This window comes from Saimiri boliviensis, chromosome 11 (assembly GCF_048565385.1).
Source record: "Saimiri boliviensis isolate mSaiBol1 chromosome 11, mSaiBol1.pri, whole genome shotgun sequence".
NCBI classification, from domain to species: domain Eukaryota; kingdom Metazoa; phylum Chordata; class Mammalia; order Primates; family Cebidae; genus Saimiri; species Saimiri boliviensis.
In genome coordinates this window covers 116,598,340-116,616,649 of record NC_133459.1, presented here as the reverse complement: position 1 = coordinate 116,616,649, position 18,310 = coordinate 116,598,340, and the positions used below count along the sequence as shown (strand labels likewise).

Genomic DNA, 18,310 nt, shown 5'->3' with positions numbered 1-18,310 from the left:
TTATATCTAAAATTTTCTTCATTATTTGAAGTAAATTTTTTGACTACATATTCTCTTTCTGCCTTTCATTCGTATTCTGCTATGTATAGGTTCCATTTTGCATCTTTAGATTTCTTTATTTAATTAATAATTGAGTAGGTAGATTTTCTTTGATTCCTTTCTGTTTTTACCTGAATAGTGTTTTAATTTTATTCTTGGAACTTGAGGTGGAGGGGTGGATATTAATGGGATTTGTTTTGTTTTGTTTTGTTTGAGACAGGGTCTTACTCTGTCATACAGGCTGGAGTGCAGTGACATGATCACAGCTGAGTACAGCCTCGACTTCCCTGGGCTCAGGTGATTCTCCCATTTCAACCTTCTGAGTGTGTGCCACCATGCCCAGCTAATTATTTTTTTTTGTAAAGACAAAGTTTCACCATGTTGCCCAGGCTGGTCTTGAACTCTTGGGCTTACGTGATCCGCCCTCCTTGGCCTCCCAAAGTGCTGGGATTATAGGCGTGAACCACCTCACCTGGCAAGATATTAATGGCTCATAATGTATATTTAGTTCTTCAGTGAGGGATTTTAGAAGAGTAGGAGGAATATTCAGGTTAGAATTGAGAGCTTAACTTTGAGACCACAGCCATATAAATATTCATGAAGACATGGAGTGACTGAGATTACCTAGGGAGAGAATATAGAATGAAAAGCAAGAAGATTGACTTGGGCAGATCCCTGAGGGATGTGATACATGGAAGCCAAAGTAAGGATTTCATTAAGGAAGGAAGGAATGTTGGTGTCGTGGGCTGTTGAAATTAATGTCAAGTAAAATGAGGGTTGGGAAATGTCCATTAGAATTAGCAACTTGGAAGTCACTGGTGATGTAATCCCTATTTCTGTGGAATGGCCTCTGGCTATGGGTTGAAGAATGAGAAGTGAGACAGTGATACAACAAGCATAGAAAACTTTGAGAAGTTGGACTGTACATGGGAGGAAATAAAGGATGGTAGGTAGAGGGAGGTTGAGGTCTGAAGAAAAGCTTTTTACAGTGGGAAAGTCTTGAACATATTTAAGTGCTAATATTAAAAAAAACAGTAGAGAGACTGAAGATAAATGGAAAGAGGAGATAGTAGTAGGAAGTTCCTGAAAAAATTGGTAGGAATTAAATCCAGAACACCTATGAAGTAGTTTGACTTATATAGGAGGAAGAATACCTCCTTTATTGTAGTAGAGTAGAGGAAGAATGAATAGGAACAAATTCGAGTTATGATGGCAGCAAATACAAGTTGTAACATTTGTGATCATTTGGAAATCTAGCAATCTGTTGAATGAGCCAATTTGTGAAGAAAAGAAAGGAGCAGTTTGGTAAGAGAAGAAAGAGCATTTCAAATGGGGATAACAAAAAGAGGAACATTTACTGTCATTTTGTTCAATTATTATCACACTTTAGTGTTATGATGTGGCTACTTCCCTAAATAATAATATGTATGTAAAGTATCTTTATTATTAGAAAGTAAGCCTTGCTTTTATATTTTCAAAATATTACTTCTTGGTCTGTATGTTGGTTTTTATGATACATATTGAAAGTAATAAGCTAGGTTACATATTTATAAAGGCATTTTTCTTCTGAATTTAAAATGTTTAATGAAAACTGCTTTAAAAGGTGTCAAAACTGGAACAAGAACTTCAAAAACAACGGGAAACTTCAGCTGAAAAGTTGAGAAAAATGGAGGAGAAATGTGAATCAGCTGCACATGAAGCAGATTTGAAAAGGCAAAAAGTGATTGAGCTTACTGGCACTGCCAGGTAAAATGTCAATACGTTTTATTTACCTTCTCATTTCAGTTCAGTGGTATCTGAGTTTCAAAATCAAATAATGTTCAGTAGAGCATTTGCTTGAGGAATTAATGTCTCCATAGTCTGTGTTCCTGTTGTACTTTGTATTTCCCTCACATCTCTCATTATGCTTTTTCTGTATTATAGTTTAATACTTTTAACCTTCCTACTACAAGTTTTTTAAGACAAGGATCATATCTGGTTTATTTTAGAGTCGTACACAACAACTGACACAGTTCTTTATACCTCATAGGCACTCAGCAACTGTTACTTGTGAATATCATTGAAAGTTGTAAGCAAAAATGTAAATATACTCACAGAGAGGAAACTTTTAGGTGATCCAATTATATAGGGGAAGAGTGACAATACAAAAGTGGTTCTCAGCCTTTAGTGAATATTAAAATCACCTCAGGAGTTTGTAAAAAAAAAAAAAAAAAATACTGATGCCTGGCTTCCACTTTTAGATTAAATAAAACCGAAAGATTCTGATTTAATTTGGCTAGGCTGGTCCCAGGCATCAATATTTAATTGCTCAAGAGAGGAACTCATGAGCTGAAAGCAGTACCCAGCCTCTTCAGATCTCTTCTACTTTGTCATGAAGAATTGACATAATTTGTAATATAATCAACCCACCCTTCTACCAACAGGAGTCAAGAGTAAACTTTTGCACTGGAACTAAAATCACATGTTCCCAGATTCCCTATCCTCCATTGACAGGGGTCCTTTGTTCTCAAAGGACCACCTTGCTGCTTCAGATGTCCGTCACACCTCTCAACAGAGTTGACGGCATCCCATGTTTAAGGCTAAGACCAAAATTTTTCAGACCTTTTTTCTTCCATTGACAGATGTTCTATTCACTAACATGGCCTCACCACTAATGTCCACCTTGAGTCTGTGAAGGCTGATTACATTATCACTTTATCCTTGTTTATGCCAGATACCACAAGAAGCCCTAGATTTCCAGGTCAGCCCTCATATCTCACACTAATTCCCAAAAGGCTCTCCACACATTCTGTTTCTTTCTCCAACCCCATCCCAACTTCTGAAAGACTTCTACTGTGCTTTTTGAACTTCATAATTCATTCTCTATATTTACTACTTTTTCTTTTTTCTTGCTGTAATAGAAACCTGACCCTCACTTAAGGACATTACTTCTTCCCCTGTAAACTTCTAAAGTAAAAAACTTTTCCCTATATAGCTCTTGTACCACAGGGTTCAGGCTAGGTGTGAAGTATATACTGTTCTCTGTGAACCTCATGTGCTGAACCCTCACTTGTGCTGATTTCTGTAGACCACCTGACTTACTGTTGCTTTCTCCAGCATCACTTCTGTCACTCTTTTTGGTGATTTCAGTATACACCTGAAGCTTGATCCTTCTGTCACCTTGGCTTCTCATTTTTAACAGTTTCTGTACTCTAATGATCCTGATCTTTAACATAACCCCAGCGACTTTCTCCCATGGAATTTATCAAGTGCTGAAAATTTAAATCAAAACCAAACAAAAAACTTTTTTTGGTGGAAAATTTCTAAAATACAAATTTTCCTGGCATTTTTACTTTCCCTGGGTATCTTAGGGTTATCATTATATATATCATGCTAAAATGTAGTCACATCCTAATGAAACTTTTGAAGCATATACAGTACTTTTTTTTTTATGAAATGTCTGTAGGTTACTAATGCTTTTTGAGTCCTTGTATATGTTTTCTATAATTTTCCCCTAATTCCTTTGCTGACAAGCTGTCTGTTCATAGCTCTGTGTGTCAACTTCTTTTGATTATTTTTTTATAATCTGTTTTACATCTACTTTAATATTAGAGCTAATCGGTCAAGGTAAAAATTCTTTACTTGCGATTTTAGAAATGTATAAGTGTCATTAGCACTTGTCTAATCTATTAGTTCTTAAGTTAGTTGGTCTATGGACATATTTGAGGATCTGGTAAAAAGCTATAGCTTGTCCTCTAGACAAAGATGTTCACATGTACATTATACATGTATAATTTTGCATATTGTTTCAGGGGTTTTATAGTTTTCCTTAAGTTGACTCATGGACTTCTGATTTAAAAATTCTTGAACAAATCCAAATTTGTTGAAGTTTTATTTAGAAAAGAAATGCTCCTAGTTGCAAACTCAATTTAGAAAATTTCAAAGATCAACAGAAACAGTGTTGACACAAAGAAAAATGAACTCTTCCTACCATTGAGGATAACATTAACAATTGTTTAATTAGTGAATATCACTTTGGAATTACCAACAAAGGGACTCAAAACTGGCTCTTACTATGTTGATTTGTCTGTAGAGGAGCTGCCAGTTTAGAATAAGCTCAAGACTAACAAAGTTAGTAAACACGGCCCTATCACTGTGAACAACTAGTTGTATTATCTCAGAGAGTTCACCTAGTCTTCCAGTTTTCTCTTCTGTTAAGCAGGGAAGTTGCACTAGTCTAGGAATCTAGTCCCTTTTAAAGCTAAGAAAAGGATAGAACTAATAAACTCTGAGTAAAAACAACTGACTTGGCTCTCCTGTGAGTAGTATGATTTTTTATGATGAATAATTTGATTGTTTGGCTTATTTATTGTCTTAGTTGCTAATAACAAAAATTATAGATGAATGAGGTCCTTGGATGTTTTCAATACATGCAGAGCTAAAGTTAAACGGAGTTAGACTGAAAAGAATACTAGGCTTGTTAAATATTACCAGGTAGTAGTAAAGTTTTATTTAGTGGTATGTAAAGTATAAAGGAATAGTTTTTAGTTGGAGAATTTTTTAAAACAGGTGATTTAAAATTCTGACTAGATATTTTGCTGATTATTTATCCTCATATAACTTTCAGGCTTTCTTTAGTCAGTGACAAATCAGTTAGTTTTTTAAGTTTCTAAATTACCTGTTTTATTGTTTTTACTTAGGCAAGTAAAACTTGAGATGGATCAGTACAAAGAAGAGCTGTCTAAAATGGAAAAAGAAATAATGCACCTAAAACGAGATGGAGAAAATAAAGCAATGCACCTCTCTCAGTTAGATATGATCTTAGATCAGACAAAGACAGAGCTAGAAAAGAAAACAAATGCTGGTAAGCAAGAGGTTACATGAGTTTAGCTGCTTATGTATTTGTACTTACGAAGTGAAATAATGTGAGAATTTGAGATGGTGGGGCTGGAAGGGACAGTAAATGGTATTTTTCCCCATGTAGATGAATAAAATTGAATATTATAAACAAAATTTATAATGAGAAATGGTTTATATATAGTTATAAAATCATTCTCTCTTCTTAATAGTAAAGGAGTTAGAAAAGTTGCAGCATAATACCGAAACTGAACTAACAGAAGCCTTGCAAAAACGGGAAGCACTAGAGACTGAACTACAAAATGCTCATGGAGAATTAAAAAGTACTTTAAGGCAACTCCAGGAATTGAGAGATGTACTACAGAAGGCTCAGTTATCATTAGAGGAAAAATACACTACAATAAAGGATCTCACAGCTGAACTTAGGTGAGTTAATAATAAGAAATGGTATTACAGTTATTGGCATTTCATTTTATGACTGAGTCCTTGAATCATACGGTTAAATGTGTCATTGCGTTCTAGATGTCTAAACTTCTCAACTGCCTTTGACTCACTTTGGCTCTTCCCAGCCAGCCTATCCCATGCCTTATCTAACTAATTCAGCTGTTGTTGGCTGCCAGAACTCTCGTCCTCAGTCTTTAGACTATTTTATACTGGCCCTAGTGGTAAAAAAAATGATGGGGCCAGCTAACAGCAGTGGCTAACAGCAGAAGGATATAATATTGGTAATATTGTTCTTTGTATTAAGTCCTTATTTTGTGCCAGGACTCTACCAGGGACTTCACTTACTATCTCACTCATTTCCCTGCAACACACCTAATAGAAACGTATTATCACCTTTTTAATAGTTGAGAAACCTGAGGCCTTGAGAAAAATAAAATGCTCCAAGTAATACAGGTAGTAGAGTCTAGAGAAGGAAGTTAAAACACAAGTCCATCTCTAAAGTCTGGGATCTTAGATTAGCAGTACAGCATAAACTGCTATGCCAACACACATGTATAGTGATTGGAGGTGGACAGCCAGATCAGAGCCAAAGTATGGGAAATAGATTCAGAAAAGGAAAACAGTTACAAATTAGGATGTAAAATGTGAAATGAACAGGATAAGGAGCAGCAAGATAACCCAGAAATTTAGATGTTATACCGCAGAATTCAGTGTAGGGCCCCCTTCTCTTCTGTATCCACAAACTCCAGTATTTACCTTTTTCTGTAATTCCAGATTCAATATCCAACTACTTACTTGTCTCCATTTGGATATTTTTAAGAGGCATCTCAAACTTGGCCAAAATAGGACTCATATTTCCTCATAACCCTGTCCTTCCTCTAACTCAGCATCATGCAGTTGCTCAAACCAAAACTACGTAAGATTTTTCTTGTTCTCTCATTCTATCCCTGTTTTCATCCAGTGCATTAGCAAGCCATGTCAACTTTATTTCTAAAACATATACTTTTTTTTTTTTTTTTTTGAGACAGAGTCTCGCTCTGTTACACAGGCTGGAGTGCAGTGGCGTGATCTCAGCTCATTGCAGTCTCTGCCTCCCGGTTCAAGCAATTCTGCCTCAACCACCAAGTAGATAGGATTACAGGTGCCCAGCACCATGCCTAGCTAAATTTTGTATTGTTAGTAGAGGTGGGGTCTTGCCATATTGGCCAGACTGGTCTTGAACTCTTGGCCTCAGGTGCTCCACCGTCCTGAGCCTCCCAAAGTGCTGGGATTACAGGCATGAGCCCCTACACCCAGTCCCAAAACATATTCTTAAATCCATTGATTTCCTGGCCTCTTTTCCGTTATCCTTAGCACAAAGCATCATTTCTCACCTGATCCATTGCTGTAGCTTCCTAACCAGGCTCTGCTTACGTTCTTGACCCCATCCCAACAATCCATTTTTCCAAAAATATTTAAGTTTATTATTTAAGACATAAATTAGGCTGGGAGTGGTGGCCTACACCTGTAATCCCAGCACTTTGGAAGGTCGAGGCAGGCAGATCACAAGGTGAGGAGTTTGAGACCATCCTGGCTTTTTTCTTATAGTTCACACTTACCAAGTTTGCTTCTACCATGGAACCTTGAGCATAGCTGTTTCTTTTTATTGGGATGACAGTTAAATGATCAGCTTATTGTCCTTCATATTACTTCAGAGAGAAGCCTTCTCTGACTACCCACTCTAAAGTAGCCACCTCACTACCTCATCATGCAATTAATGCTGTAACTTAGTCCCTATTATATATATTTTTAACTTAGGTGTTTATAGTCTGTCTTTTCTCCTGGTCCTGTTAGAACGTAAACTCAGATCAGAGACATTTATCTTTTTTACTATTAAATCCACAGTGCTTAGAACCCTGGCATATAGGAAACATTAGTAAATATTTGCTAAATCAATAAGTGAATGAATTAATTAAATGAATAACTTTTACCTTTTTAGAATACCCCTTATTAAATTAATTGTATTGATGTCAATCTTTTTCTTTTTTCTTTTTTTCTTTTTGGAGATGGAGTCTTACTCTTTTGCCCAGGCTGGAGTGCAATGGCGCGATCTCGGCTCACTGCAACCTCTACCTCCTGAGTTCAAGTGATTCTCCTGCCTCAGCCTCCCGAGCAGCTGGGACTATAGGCACCTGCCACCACACCCAGCTAATTTTTATATTTTTAGTAGAGATGGTGTTTCATCATACTGACCAGACTGATCTCGAACTCCTGATCTTGTGATTTGCCCACCTTGGCCTCCCAAAGTGCTGGGATTATAGGCATGAGCCACTGCACCCGGCCTGTCTATCTTTTTCTCAATTATTCCTTTAGTTTGACCCTTTCAATCTGAGTTAATTGCATATATTCTTTTGCTTTTAGTTTATAGAAAAGATAACCTGGTCGACGTAACTTTTTAAAATTAGAATATTCCTACTATCTGCTTTGATCTTTTTCCTTTGATAAATTGTAGAGAATGCAAGATGGAGATTGAAGACAAAAAGCAGGAGCTCCTTGAAATGGATCAGGCACTTAAGGAGAGAAATTGGGAACTAAAGCAAAGAGCAGCTCAGGTTGATTTTTCTTGATTATATTAAATGAAGTTTTCTGTTATGACACAGTCATACAGGATTTGAGAGGTCACCAATTTTTTGTAAAATGGGTATTTTTATAGCATATCTTTTCTCTGCACATAGGATTTAATAAATTAGAGATATGTCATCTCTCTTTACCTTGATATTTTTCTAGCAAGTAGATTTTGAAAATGAGGATTAGCTTAGTATCTGAGCCTTTTGATCTCTTATATTACCCCATATCAGAAGAAGCTAAGTTTTAGAGGAACAAAAATATTTGGAAGGCATTATTTAGCACTTTTTATCCAGCATAAAATGAATCTGAATTATTTCATTTGTTATTTATGAACACAACTATATTTTAAGTTTCTGTAATGTATATGGGATTGAATGTCATTATGTATTTTTAAAAAAGGTTTATGAGGCTCATGAACCATTAGTAAACAATGATTCTTTTTTCCCATTTAAAAAATAATTTGAGATGAGTTTATACTTGTTATACTTGCTATAAACAGTGACAAAGCATATTCTAAGCGCACAAGTTTCTATTTCAGAATAAAATTGAACAACAGTTTGTTATTTTTTAGGTTACACATTTGGATATGACTATTCGTGAGCACAGAGGAGAAATGGAACAAAAAATAATTAAATTAGAAGGTACTTTGGAGAAATCAGAATTGGAACTTAAAGAATGTAACAAACAGGTAAATTATTTTAAAATTACATATTTTAATTTTTTTTTTTAATTCAAACTATAAAAACACCCATTTCATAGTGGGTGTTTTTGTTTGTTTGTTTGTTTGTTTGTTTTGGAGGCAGAGTCTCGCTCTGTTGCCCAGGCTGGAGTGCAGTGGCATGTGATCATACTTCACTACAGCCTCAAGTTCCTGGGCTCAAGCAGTCCTCCCGCCTTGGTCTACCAAAGCATTGGGATTACAGGTGTGAGCTCCCGCACTCTGTGGATCTTTCGCTTCTTTGATTAAATTTCTTCCTATTTTTTTGTAACTGCTTTAAATAGGATTGTTTTCTTGGTTTCTTTTTCAGATTGATTGATTTTAGTGTATAGCAATGCTATTGATTTTTGTATGTTTTGTATCTTGCAACTTGACTGAATTTATCAGTTATTTTTTGTTTTGTTTTGTTTTGTTTTCTGTTTTGAGACAAGATCTCACTCTGTCATCCGGGCTGGAGTGCAGTGTTGTGATAGCTCACTGCAGCCTCGACATCCCAAGCTCGGGTGATCTTCCCACCTCAGTCTCCCAAGCAGCTGGAACTACAGGCGTGCACCACCATGCTTGGCCAATTTTTAAATTTTATGTAGAGATGGGGTTTTGCCATGTTGCCCAGGTAGGTCTCAAACTCCTGGGCTCAAGCTATCTGACCACTTAGCCTCCCAAATTGCTGGGAATACAGGTATGCTACACCATGCCCAGCCTTGTTTATCATTTCTAATAGTTTTTTTCATGGAGTTTTCAGGTTTTTCCAAATATAATATTATATCATCTGCAAACAAGGATAATTTAACTTCTCTCTTCCAATTTGGATGCCCTTTTTTCTGTTTTCTAGTTGCTGTATTCAGGAATTCCAGTACTATATTGAATAATAGTGGTGAAAGTGGGCATACTTGTCTTGTTATGTATCTTAGTGGAAAAACTTTCAGTTTTTTCCTTTTCCTTCATAGGAATAATATTAACTATGGGTTTGTTATAAATGGTCTTTATTGTGTTATTTTCCTTCTATACCCAATTTGTTGAGAGATTTTATCATGAAAAGATGTTGAATTTTATCTGATGCTTTTCAATAATGCTTTTAATTTTAATATGAAATTATTGTATGTTTTTTGTCCTTGATTCTGTTGATGCGATGTATCATGTTTAATGATTTGTGTGTATTGGACCATCTTTTCATCCCTGGCATGAATTCCACTAGGTGATGGTGAATTCCATTTGGTTATGGTAAATGATCTTCTAAAAAATGTTTTTGAATTCCGTTTGATGGTATTCTGTTGTGGATTCTATGTCTGTGTTCATCAGGGATATTGGCCTGTTGTTTTCTGTTTCTGTTGTGTTCTTGTCTGGTTTTGGTATGAGGACAATGCTGGCCTTGTAGAATGAGTTTAGAAGTGGGCCAGGCAGAGTGGTGCATGCCTGTAATTCCTGCACTTTGGGAGATTGAGGTGGGCAGATTGCTTGAGCTCAGTTCAAGACCAGCCTGGGCAACCTGGTGAGATCCCGCCTCTACAGAAAATACAAAAATTAGCCAGGTGTGGTGGCATGTGCCTATAGACCCAGCTACTCAGGATGTTGAGATGGAAGAATTGCTTGAGTCTGGGAAGTAGAGGCTGCTGCATTGCCATGAGTGCGCAACTGCACTCCAGCCTGGGCACCAGAGTGAAACTCTATCTCAAAAATCCCTCCTCTTCAGTTTTTTGAAGTCATTTGAGTAGAATGGGTATTCATTTTTCTTTAAATGTTTGGTAGAATTCAGCAGTGAATCCATCAGGTCCTTGGGCTTTTCTTTGACGGGAGACTTTTTATTACTGCTTTTATCTCATTACTTGTTATTGTTCTATTCAAGTTTTCTGTTTCTTCATGGTTCAGTCTCCGTAGGTTGTGTGGGCCCAGAAGTTTATCTGTTTCTTCTAGGTTTTCCAATTTGTGGGTGTATAGTTGTTCATAATAGTCTCTAATGAGCCTTTGTATTTCTGTGGTATCAGTTGTAATGTGTCCTTTTTCATCTCATTTTATTTATTTGGGTCTTCTCTTAGTCATCTAAAAGCATTTGTCAATTTTGTTTATCTTTTCAAGAAATCAACTCATTGTTTCATTTATCCTCTGTATTGTTTTATAGTCTTGATTTCATTTATTTTTTGCTCTGATCTTTATTATTGCTTTCCTTCTAATAATATTGGGTTTGGCTGTTCCTATTCTAGTGTGGGAAAAGCAGTTCAAGACCCACTTGAACTTCTTTTTTAGAGACAGGGTCCCACTATGTTGCTCAGGCTCATATTCTTACCAGCACATGGAATTATTCAGAATACATAAAACTATGACATATTATCCAGAATATATGTTAGGCCATAAAATAAGTCTCATCAAATTTTTAAAAGTAGAAATCCTATCAAATATATTCTCAATGCAATTCTAAAAACATTATTTTCAGTAATATTATTTAATATCAGTATTAATATCAGTAATAATATTTTCAGTAATGCTTTTAATTTTAATATGCACCTTTAGGTGCATATTTTATTTGTTTCAAGACATTACATTAAAAAAAAATTCTTCATTCACCTTTTGTTCATTCAGGAGAATGTTGTTTAAATTTAATGTATTTGTATAATTTCCAAAGTTCCTCTTGTTATTGATTTCTAGTTTTATTCCATAATGTTTAGATAATATACTTGATAGGTTCTCTGTCTTTTAAAATTTGATGAGTCTTATTTTGTGGCCTAACATATTTATGTATTCTGGATAATATTCCATGGGCTGATAAGAATGTGAGCCTGGGCAACATAGTGGGACCTTGTCTCTACAAAAAGTAAAAAAATAAAAATAGCCAGGTGTGATGATATGCACTTGTAGTTCCAGCTACTTGGGAGGCTAAGGTGGGAGGATCACTTGAACCCAGGAGGTCAAGGCCACAGTGAGCTATGATTGTGCCACTGCACTCCAGCCTGAGCAACAGAGTGAGACCCTGTCAAAAAAAGAAAGAAAGAAAAGAATGTGTATTCAGTGACAGTTGGATGAAGTGTTCTGTAAATGTCAGTTACAAAATTCCTCTTTGGCCTAGTTTATAGTTGAACTCTGATGTTTCTTTGTTGATTTTTTAAATCTGGACAATCTGTCCATTACTGAGAGTGGAGTATTGAAGTCCCCTACTATTGTTTTATTGCAACCACCTATTTGTTGCTTTAGATCTGTTCATGATTGCTGTACGTACTTGGGAGCTCTATATGCCTGGGTGCGTAGATATTTATAATTTTTATATCCTCTTATATAATGATAATATATATAATTTTACATAATCCTGTTATATAATAACATGACATTTATCATTATATATTGGCCTTCTTTGTTTCTTCTTACTGTCTTTGATCTGAAGTCTGTTTTGTCTAAGTATAGCTATTTCTATTCTTTTTGATTTCTAATTTGAATGGAATATCTATTTATATTCTTTTACTTTCAGTCTATGTGTGTCTTTATGAAGTGAATTTATTTTAAGAAGCATATAGTTGGATTTGTTTTTTTAATCCATTCACCTGCTCTATATGTTTTAAATGGAAAATTTAGTCTGGTTACATTCAGTGTTGTTATTGATAGGTAAGGATCTGTGCCTTTTTGTTACTTGTCTTTTAGGTGTTTTGTAACTCCTTTTTTTTTTCCCACTTACTGTCTTTCATTGTGGTTAAATGATTTTTTTTCTGGTAGTGTGATTAATTGGTTACTTTTTATATTTAGTATATCTCTCACAGGTTTTTGCTTTGTGGTGAGACACATACAAAACATCCTATTGTTATTAACAAGTTATTGAAAACTGATATCAACTTAACTTTGATAGCAAAAAAAAAAAATTAAAAACCTGTATACTTTAATCTCCTTCTCCTTCCACATTTTGAATTTTTGGTGTTCCAGTTAAATTTTTATATTGCCTATCTCTTAATAAATTGTTGTAATTATTATTTAATAATTTCATCTTTTAGTCTTCTTCCTAAAGATATAAGTGGTTTACACACTGTGATTTCAGTATTAGTATAACAGTCACATTACTGTCTATTTTTCTTTAAGTTTGAAGTACTCCCTTTAGCATTTCTTGTAGGATAGGTCTAGTAGTGATAAGTTTCCTCAGCTTTTGTTTGGGAAGGTATCTCTTCATTTCTGAAGGATAACTCTGCTTGGCACAGTATTCATAGTTGACAGGTTTTTTTTGTTCAACACCGAGTGTACCATCTTACTCCTTCCTGGTCTGTAAGGTTTCTCCTGAGAAGTCTGCTACCAGGCATATTGGATCTTCCTCATATATTATTTGCTTCTTTTCTCTTACTGCTTTCAGGACCCTGTCTTTGTCTTTGATCTTTGAGAGTTTTATTATAATAAGTCTTAGGGTGTTATTATTTGGGTTGAATCTATTAGCAATCTTTGACCTCCTTATACCTGCCTACTTATATCTTTCTTCAGGTTTGGAAATTTTTCTGTTGTTTCTTTAAAAAAGCTTTCTACCCCTTTGTCTTTCTCAGTTCCCTCTTTAACTCCAATAATTCAAATATTTGCTCTTTTGATGTTGTCGCAACGATCCTATATGCTTTGCTCATTCTTGTTCTTTTTTTCCTCCTCTCACTGTATATTCTATTTATTTATTATTTATCAAACATGGGGTCTCTGTTACCCAGAGATGGAGTGAGGTGGCACAATTAGCTAAGTGTAGCCTTGACCACCTGGGCTCGAAGGATCCCCACACTTCCGCCTCATGAGTAGCTGGGACTACAGGTGCATGCCACCACACCTGGTTAGTTAAAAATGATATATTTTTTTTAAGTGATGGAGTTTCACTATGTGACTCAGTCTGGTCTCATATTCCTAGGCTCAAGCAATCCTTCCAGCCTACTGAGTACCTGGATTACAGGTGTGAGTCACCATCCTCAGCTCTGACTATATACTTTCAAATAGTCCATCTTCAAGCTCACTGATTCTGTTTGACCCATTCTGCTATTGATGCTCTTTATTTCATTTTTTACTTCATTTGTTGTATTTTTCAGCTCCAAAATTTTTGTTTGATTTTTTTAAAAATTATTTTATTCACTGTTAAATTTCTTTGGTAAATTTCTTAATTGATTCTCTGTGTCTTCTTATAGTTTGTTGAACTCCCTTAAAATAGCTATTTTAGTTCTTTGAGAAATCACACATCTTCATCACTTTAGGGTTATTCTCTGGTGCCTGATTTTGTTCATCTGGTGAGGTTGCATTTCCTTGAATGTTCTTGATGCTTACAGACCTGCAATGACATCTGCATATTCAGGGACTGGGTATTTATTTTAGTCTTTGCAGTCTGCCTTTGTGCTAGTCCTTTTTGGGAGGCCCTCAGGAATTCTAAGCAAACTGGCTTTTGTGTTCCCTGAGGCTGTGATCACTGCAGCTGTTGAACGCTAGAGGGTGATCTACATCCAGGCTGGCTGCAAGTCTTATGAGGGCTCCAAGGTTTACATGGCTTTCCAGCCCACAGGGACCTGGGAAAGACTCAAGTTGCATACTAAGGCTGTGGGAATGCTTGCCTGGGATGTAGGTCCAGAAGGCTGTCCTCGTGGCCCAGAAGGACATGTTTCCCAGCAGATCATTTTACAGGTGGGATGAGTCTCTAGTTGCAATGAGAGGGGCTGGAGTTGAGACTGGCCATCTTGAGATATATTGTGGAGTGGACCCTGGAGAACCCAGTCTCAGCTTAGAGGGGTACCCATAGCCCACCAAGTTTCTTCACAGGATATTTCCCCAACTACAGTGGGAAGAGCTAGAGTTGAGACTGGGCCCCCTTGGCATCTGCTGTGGAATGGAGGCTGGAGAACCTATCTTGTTCGCCCAGACAGGGCCAGCAGTCTCAGCTTACATGGAATAGTTCCCTGTCTGCACTGGGAGCTGCTGGAGCTGAGACTGTATCCCCTTAGCATCTGCTGAGGGACAGAGGCTGGAGGGCCTGTCTCATTATTTCAGAGGGGCATTGTCTCCCAGCAAGTCCCCACATAGATGGGGATAGTTCCTTGATTGCAGCAGGAGTCGGAGCTGAGACTGGGTCCCCTTGGGATCTGCTGTGGGACAGAGGTTGGCAAGCCTTTCAAGGAGGCTTAGACTCCTAGGCTGCAGGATTAGGACAAGTTTCTCTTTGGGTCTGTGTGTGAGCAGCTCTGAGCTGAGACCTCAGCTGAGGGGAGTTAGAGCAGAGTTGCCAGGCAACTTTCCCGTTCGCTGGTGAGACATGTCAGCAAGCAGAGAGCCGTTCTGCTAAAGTGCTAGTATGCACGATTCCTTATGGACCCCTTTGCAGATGGTTGTGCTTATAGGCTCCAGGCCAAATGGAGCTGTAGCCAAGTTCCTTGGGGAACTGGGCTGTTTCCAGGCTTGAATGCAGAAGCAAGCTTGGCATAGCAGCCACCTAGCTTTCTGTCTGTGCTCTCAAAATAACCCTCCTAGGTCTTCATCTCTACAGGGTTTCACAAACTCCCACCTGAATCTTGAGGCTCCTGCAAAGAGACTTTTGACTATGGATAAGTGCAGGATTCTTTATTTTTTTAATTTTAAATTAACAGTGTTTATTTATCTCTAGGTATTATTGAGAGCCTGGAGTGAAGACACAATTTTCATTTTGTGGTTTACAGACTTCTGTAAGCTAAAACAAAAACAAAAAAGTCTTCTCGATTTAATATAATGGTAGAATACAACTTCTACTTTAATTTTTAAAATTTCAATCACTTTTGGGGTACAGGTAGTTTTTGGTTACATAGATATATTGTATAGTGGTGAAGTCTGAGAGGGTGCAAGATTCTTGCTGTTGTGGAGGAATATGAGTGGGTTACCTTCTATTCCACCATCCTGGTAATGTCCAAGAACAAGAATTCCTGTGCTTATTTCCAAGATATGATTGTCTTAAGAAAAATACATGTTTATATTTTGCTTTTAGATATGAGTGTTTAAAACTTGACTACTTGGAACACAGCTATGACTAAATTATTTTTCGTTAGTTTTACTAATACTTCTTATCTGTTTAAAATTCAGATAGAAAGTTTGAATGACAAATTACAAAACGCTAAAGAACAGCTTCGAGAAAAAGAGTTTATAATGCTTCAAAATGAACAGGAGATAAGTCAACTGAAAAAAGAAATTGAAAGAACACAACAAAGGATGAAAGAAACAGAGAGTGTAAGCAAATTATTTCCACCCAAGGAACAAGTGGTAGTCTCTGTTGAGTGAAATGAATCTTTATGTTTTAAACTGTTTGGTTTTAAAATATACAGAAACTGTGCCATAACTGTTTTTAGTCTAGTTATTTGTGCCAGAAACCTGTTAGTTTCTTTGACCTTTTAAAATATTTTTCTCAAAAAAACAAATAAATAAAATACTTTTCTGATGGTTTAGGTATAGGCAAGTACAATGTCTTATTTATCTCTATATACAGGCCTCTGGTATCTCTCATATAGTAAATCTACAACATATGCTTATTTAGTTGACAAATATTTGTTGAGAACATACTATGTAATAGAATTGAAGAGTCAGCTATCAATAAGATACAGTGTTTTGTTTTTTTTGTTGTTGTTGTTTTTTTTTAGACGGAGTTTCGCTCTTGTTACCCAGGCTGGAGTGCAATGGCGCGATCTCGGCTCACCGCAACCTCCGCCTCCTGGTTTCAGGCAATTCTCCTGCCTCAGCCTCCTGAGTAGCTGGGATTACAGGCACGCACTACCATGCCCAGCTAATTTTTTGTATTTTTAGTAGAGGCGGGGTTTCATCATGTTGACCAGGATGGTCTCGATCTCTTGACCTTGTGATCCACCCGCCTCAGCCTCCCAAAGTGCTGGGATTACAGGCTTGAGCCACCGCGCCCGGCCTACATACAGTGTTTTGTCTGTTAGGAACTCCATCAAAAGAATGGGTAAATAAATAATTATACATTATTGAGACCAAGTCCATTGAATTGCCAGATGAAGTTTGATAACTTCTTATGATTAGTATGCATGTGTGTTGACTGGTGAATTCATTCTACCAGTTGCCTTTTTAAAAAGTGAATTTAGGGTCAGGGACGGTGCCTCATACCTCTAATCCCAGCACTTTAGGAGGCCGAGTTGGCAGGATCACTTGAGCCCAGAAATTCAAGATCAGCCTGGGCAACATAGCAATGAAACCAATGTCTCTACAAAAACATTAAAAAACTAGCTTGGTGTGGTGATGCATGCCTGTGGTCCCAGCTACTTGGGAAGCTGAGGTGGGAGGATTGCTTATGCCTGAGAGGTCAAGGCTGCAGTGATTTGTGATCACACCACTGCACTCCAATATATGCAATGAGCAAGAGCCTGTATCAAAAAAAAAAAGAGGAGGAGGAGGAGGAGGAGGAAGAGGGGGAGGGGAAGGAGGAGGGGGAGGAGGAGGAAGTATATATCAATATATTCATTGTCTTTCACATAGATAATCAAATGTTAACTTCTTTTTCTCTTTTTCTTTTCTGTCGTAAATGATACATTCAAAATGATAAAAGATTATATGGCTTGTATATGTTATAGTCATGTAATATATATCAATAAGAGTCCCAATTTTATTATGGTATTTTTGTCATTTTCTTATTAGAATTTTTTTTTGTGTGTGTGAATATCAGTTTCACAGTGTGTGATACTCATTGTATGTTAAATTTTATAAGAATTTAGCTGGAAGGGGGAAATTTACTTATTAAATCAGAATAAGAAATAGATAACCTGTATATTTCATTCTGAAACCTACAAATACCTTGTGCTTTTCAGGTTATGAAAGAGCAGGAACAGTACATTGCTACTCAGTACAAGGAGACTATAGATTTGGGGCAAGAATTGAGGCTAACCCGGGAGCAGATGCAGAACTCTCATACAGAGTTGGTGGAGGCTCGTCGTCAACAAGTCCAAGCACAGAGAGAAATAGAAAGGCTCTCTAGTGAACTGGAGGATATAAGGCATCTCTCTAAAGAGAAAGTAATCCCTATTTTAAATAAGCTTATGTTTCTGAAATCTGTAATTTTAGCATTCACTTTTTTGAACTGTAGAATATAGTACTTGCAAAAATGAACTGTTGCACAACAGTGTGAATGTATTTAATCCGACTGAATTATACACTTAAAATGGTTAAAATGGTCAGATTTGTGTATATTTTACCACAATTTTAGAAAATAATGAACTGTGCTACATATATAGATAACTTTGTAATATAACTAGGAATTCATTCAGAACTGAGTTTTGGCTAACTAGTTCTCAATAAATTGAGTTATAGAGCACTTTTAGACTTTTAAGTGAGTTTGAGCTCTTACTTGAAAAAATAAAGCAAATCTCTTTTGAGTAAAAATTAGTGACTTTTAAAAATGAAAGCTATCTAAATTTGTAACTTTTAGGAAAACTGTAGTTCAGAATTATTGGGGAGGTAAAGTGCTTTTAAAAAGCAAGAGTACTAATATAAATTTTATCTTCCCAGTATTTGGTAGGAGGTTAACTACTTGGTTTAAAATTGTTTAGATTGGTGTACTTGGGTTAATTATTTAGGCTTTAAGAAAAATGTGTTTATTCATTTTGCAAAAATATTCTGCTTTCCATTGTGCTTACTAATTTAACATAGGAATTGAGTTAAAATATTTTTACCTTTAATTTTGGTTAAACCTACCTATGTTGTTATTCACATTTCTGG

At 36.4% G+C, this 18,310-nt stretch overlaps 1 protein-coding gene across 7 annotated transcripts in view; it reads left to right on the top strand.

Moving 5' to 3' along the window:
- Window positions 1–18,310, top strand: part of CCDC18 (coiled-coil domain containing 18) — a 104,332-nt gene that overhangs the window by 66,152 nt on the left and 19,870 nt on the right. For all 7 annotated transcript variants that reach the window (XM_074381413.1, XM_074381412.1, XM_074381411.1 and 4 more), the window contains 7 exons: window positions 1,643–1,785; window positions 4,719–4,882; window positions 5,088–5,301; window positions 7,811–7,910; window positions 8,498–8,614; window positions 15,671–15,814; window positions 17,404–17,607. In XM_074381413.1, coding sequence (XP_074237514.1) covers window positions 1,643–1,785; window positions 4,719–4,882; window positions 5,088–5,301; window positions 7,811–7,910; window positions 8,498–8,614; window positions 15,671–15,814; window positions 17,404–17,607 — 1,086 coding nt within the window. The remainder of the gene's footprint in view (window positions 1–1,642; window positions 1,786–4,718; window positions 4,883–5,087; window positions 5,302–7,810; window positions 7,911–8,497; window positions 8,615–15,670; window positions 15,815–17,403; window positions 17,608–18,310) is intronic.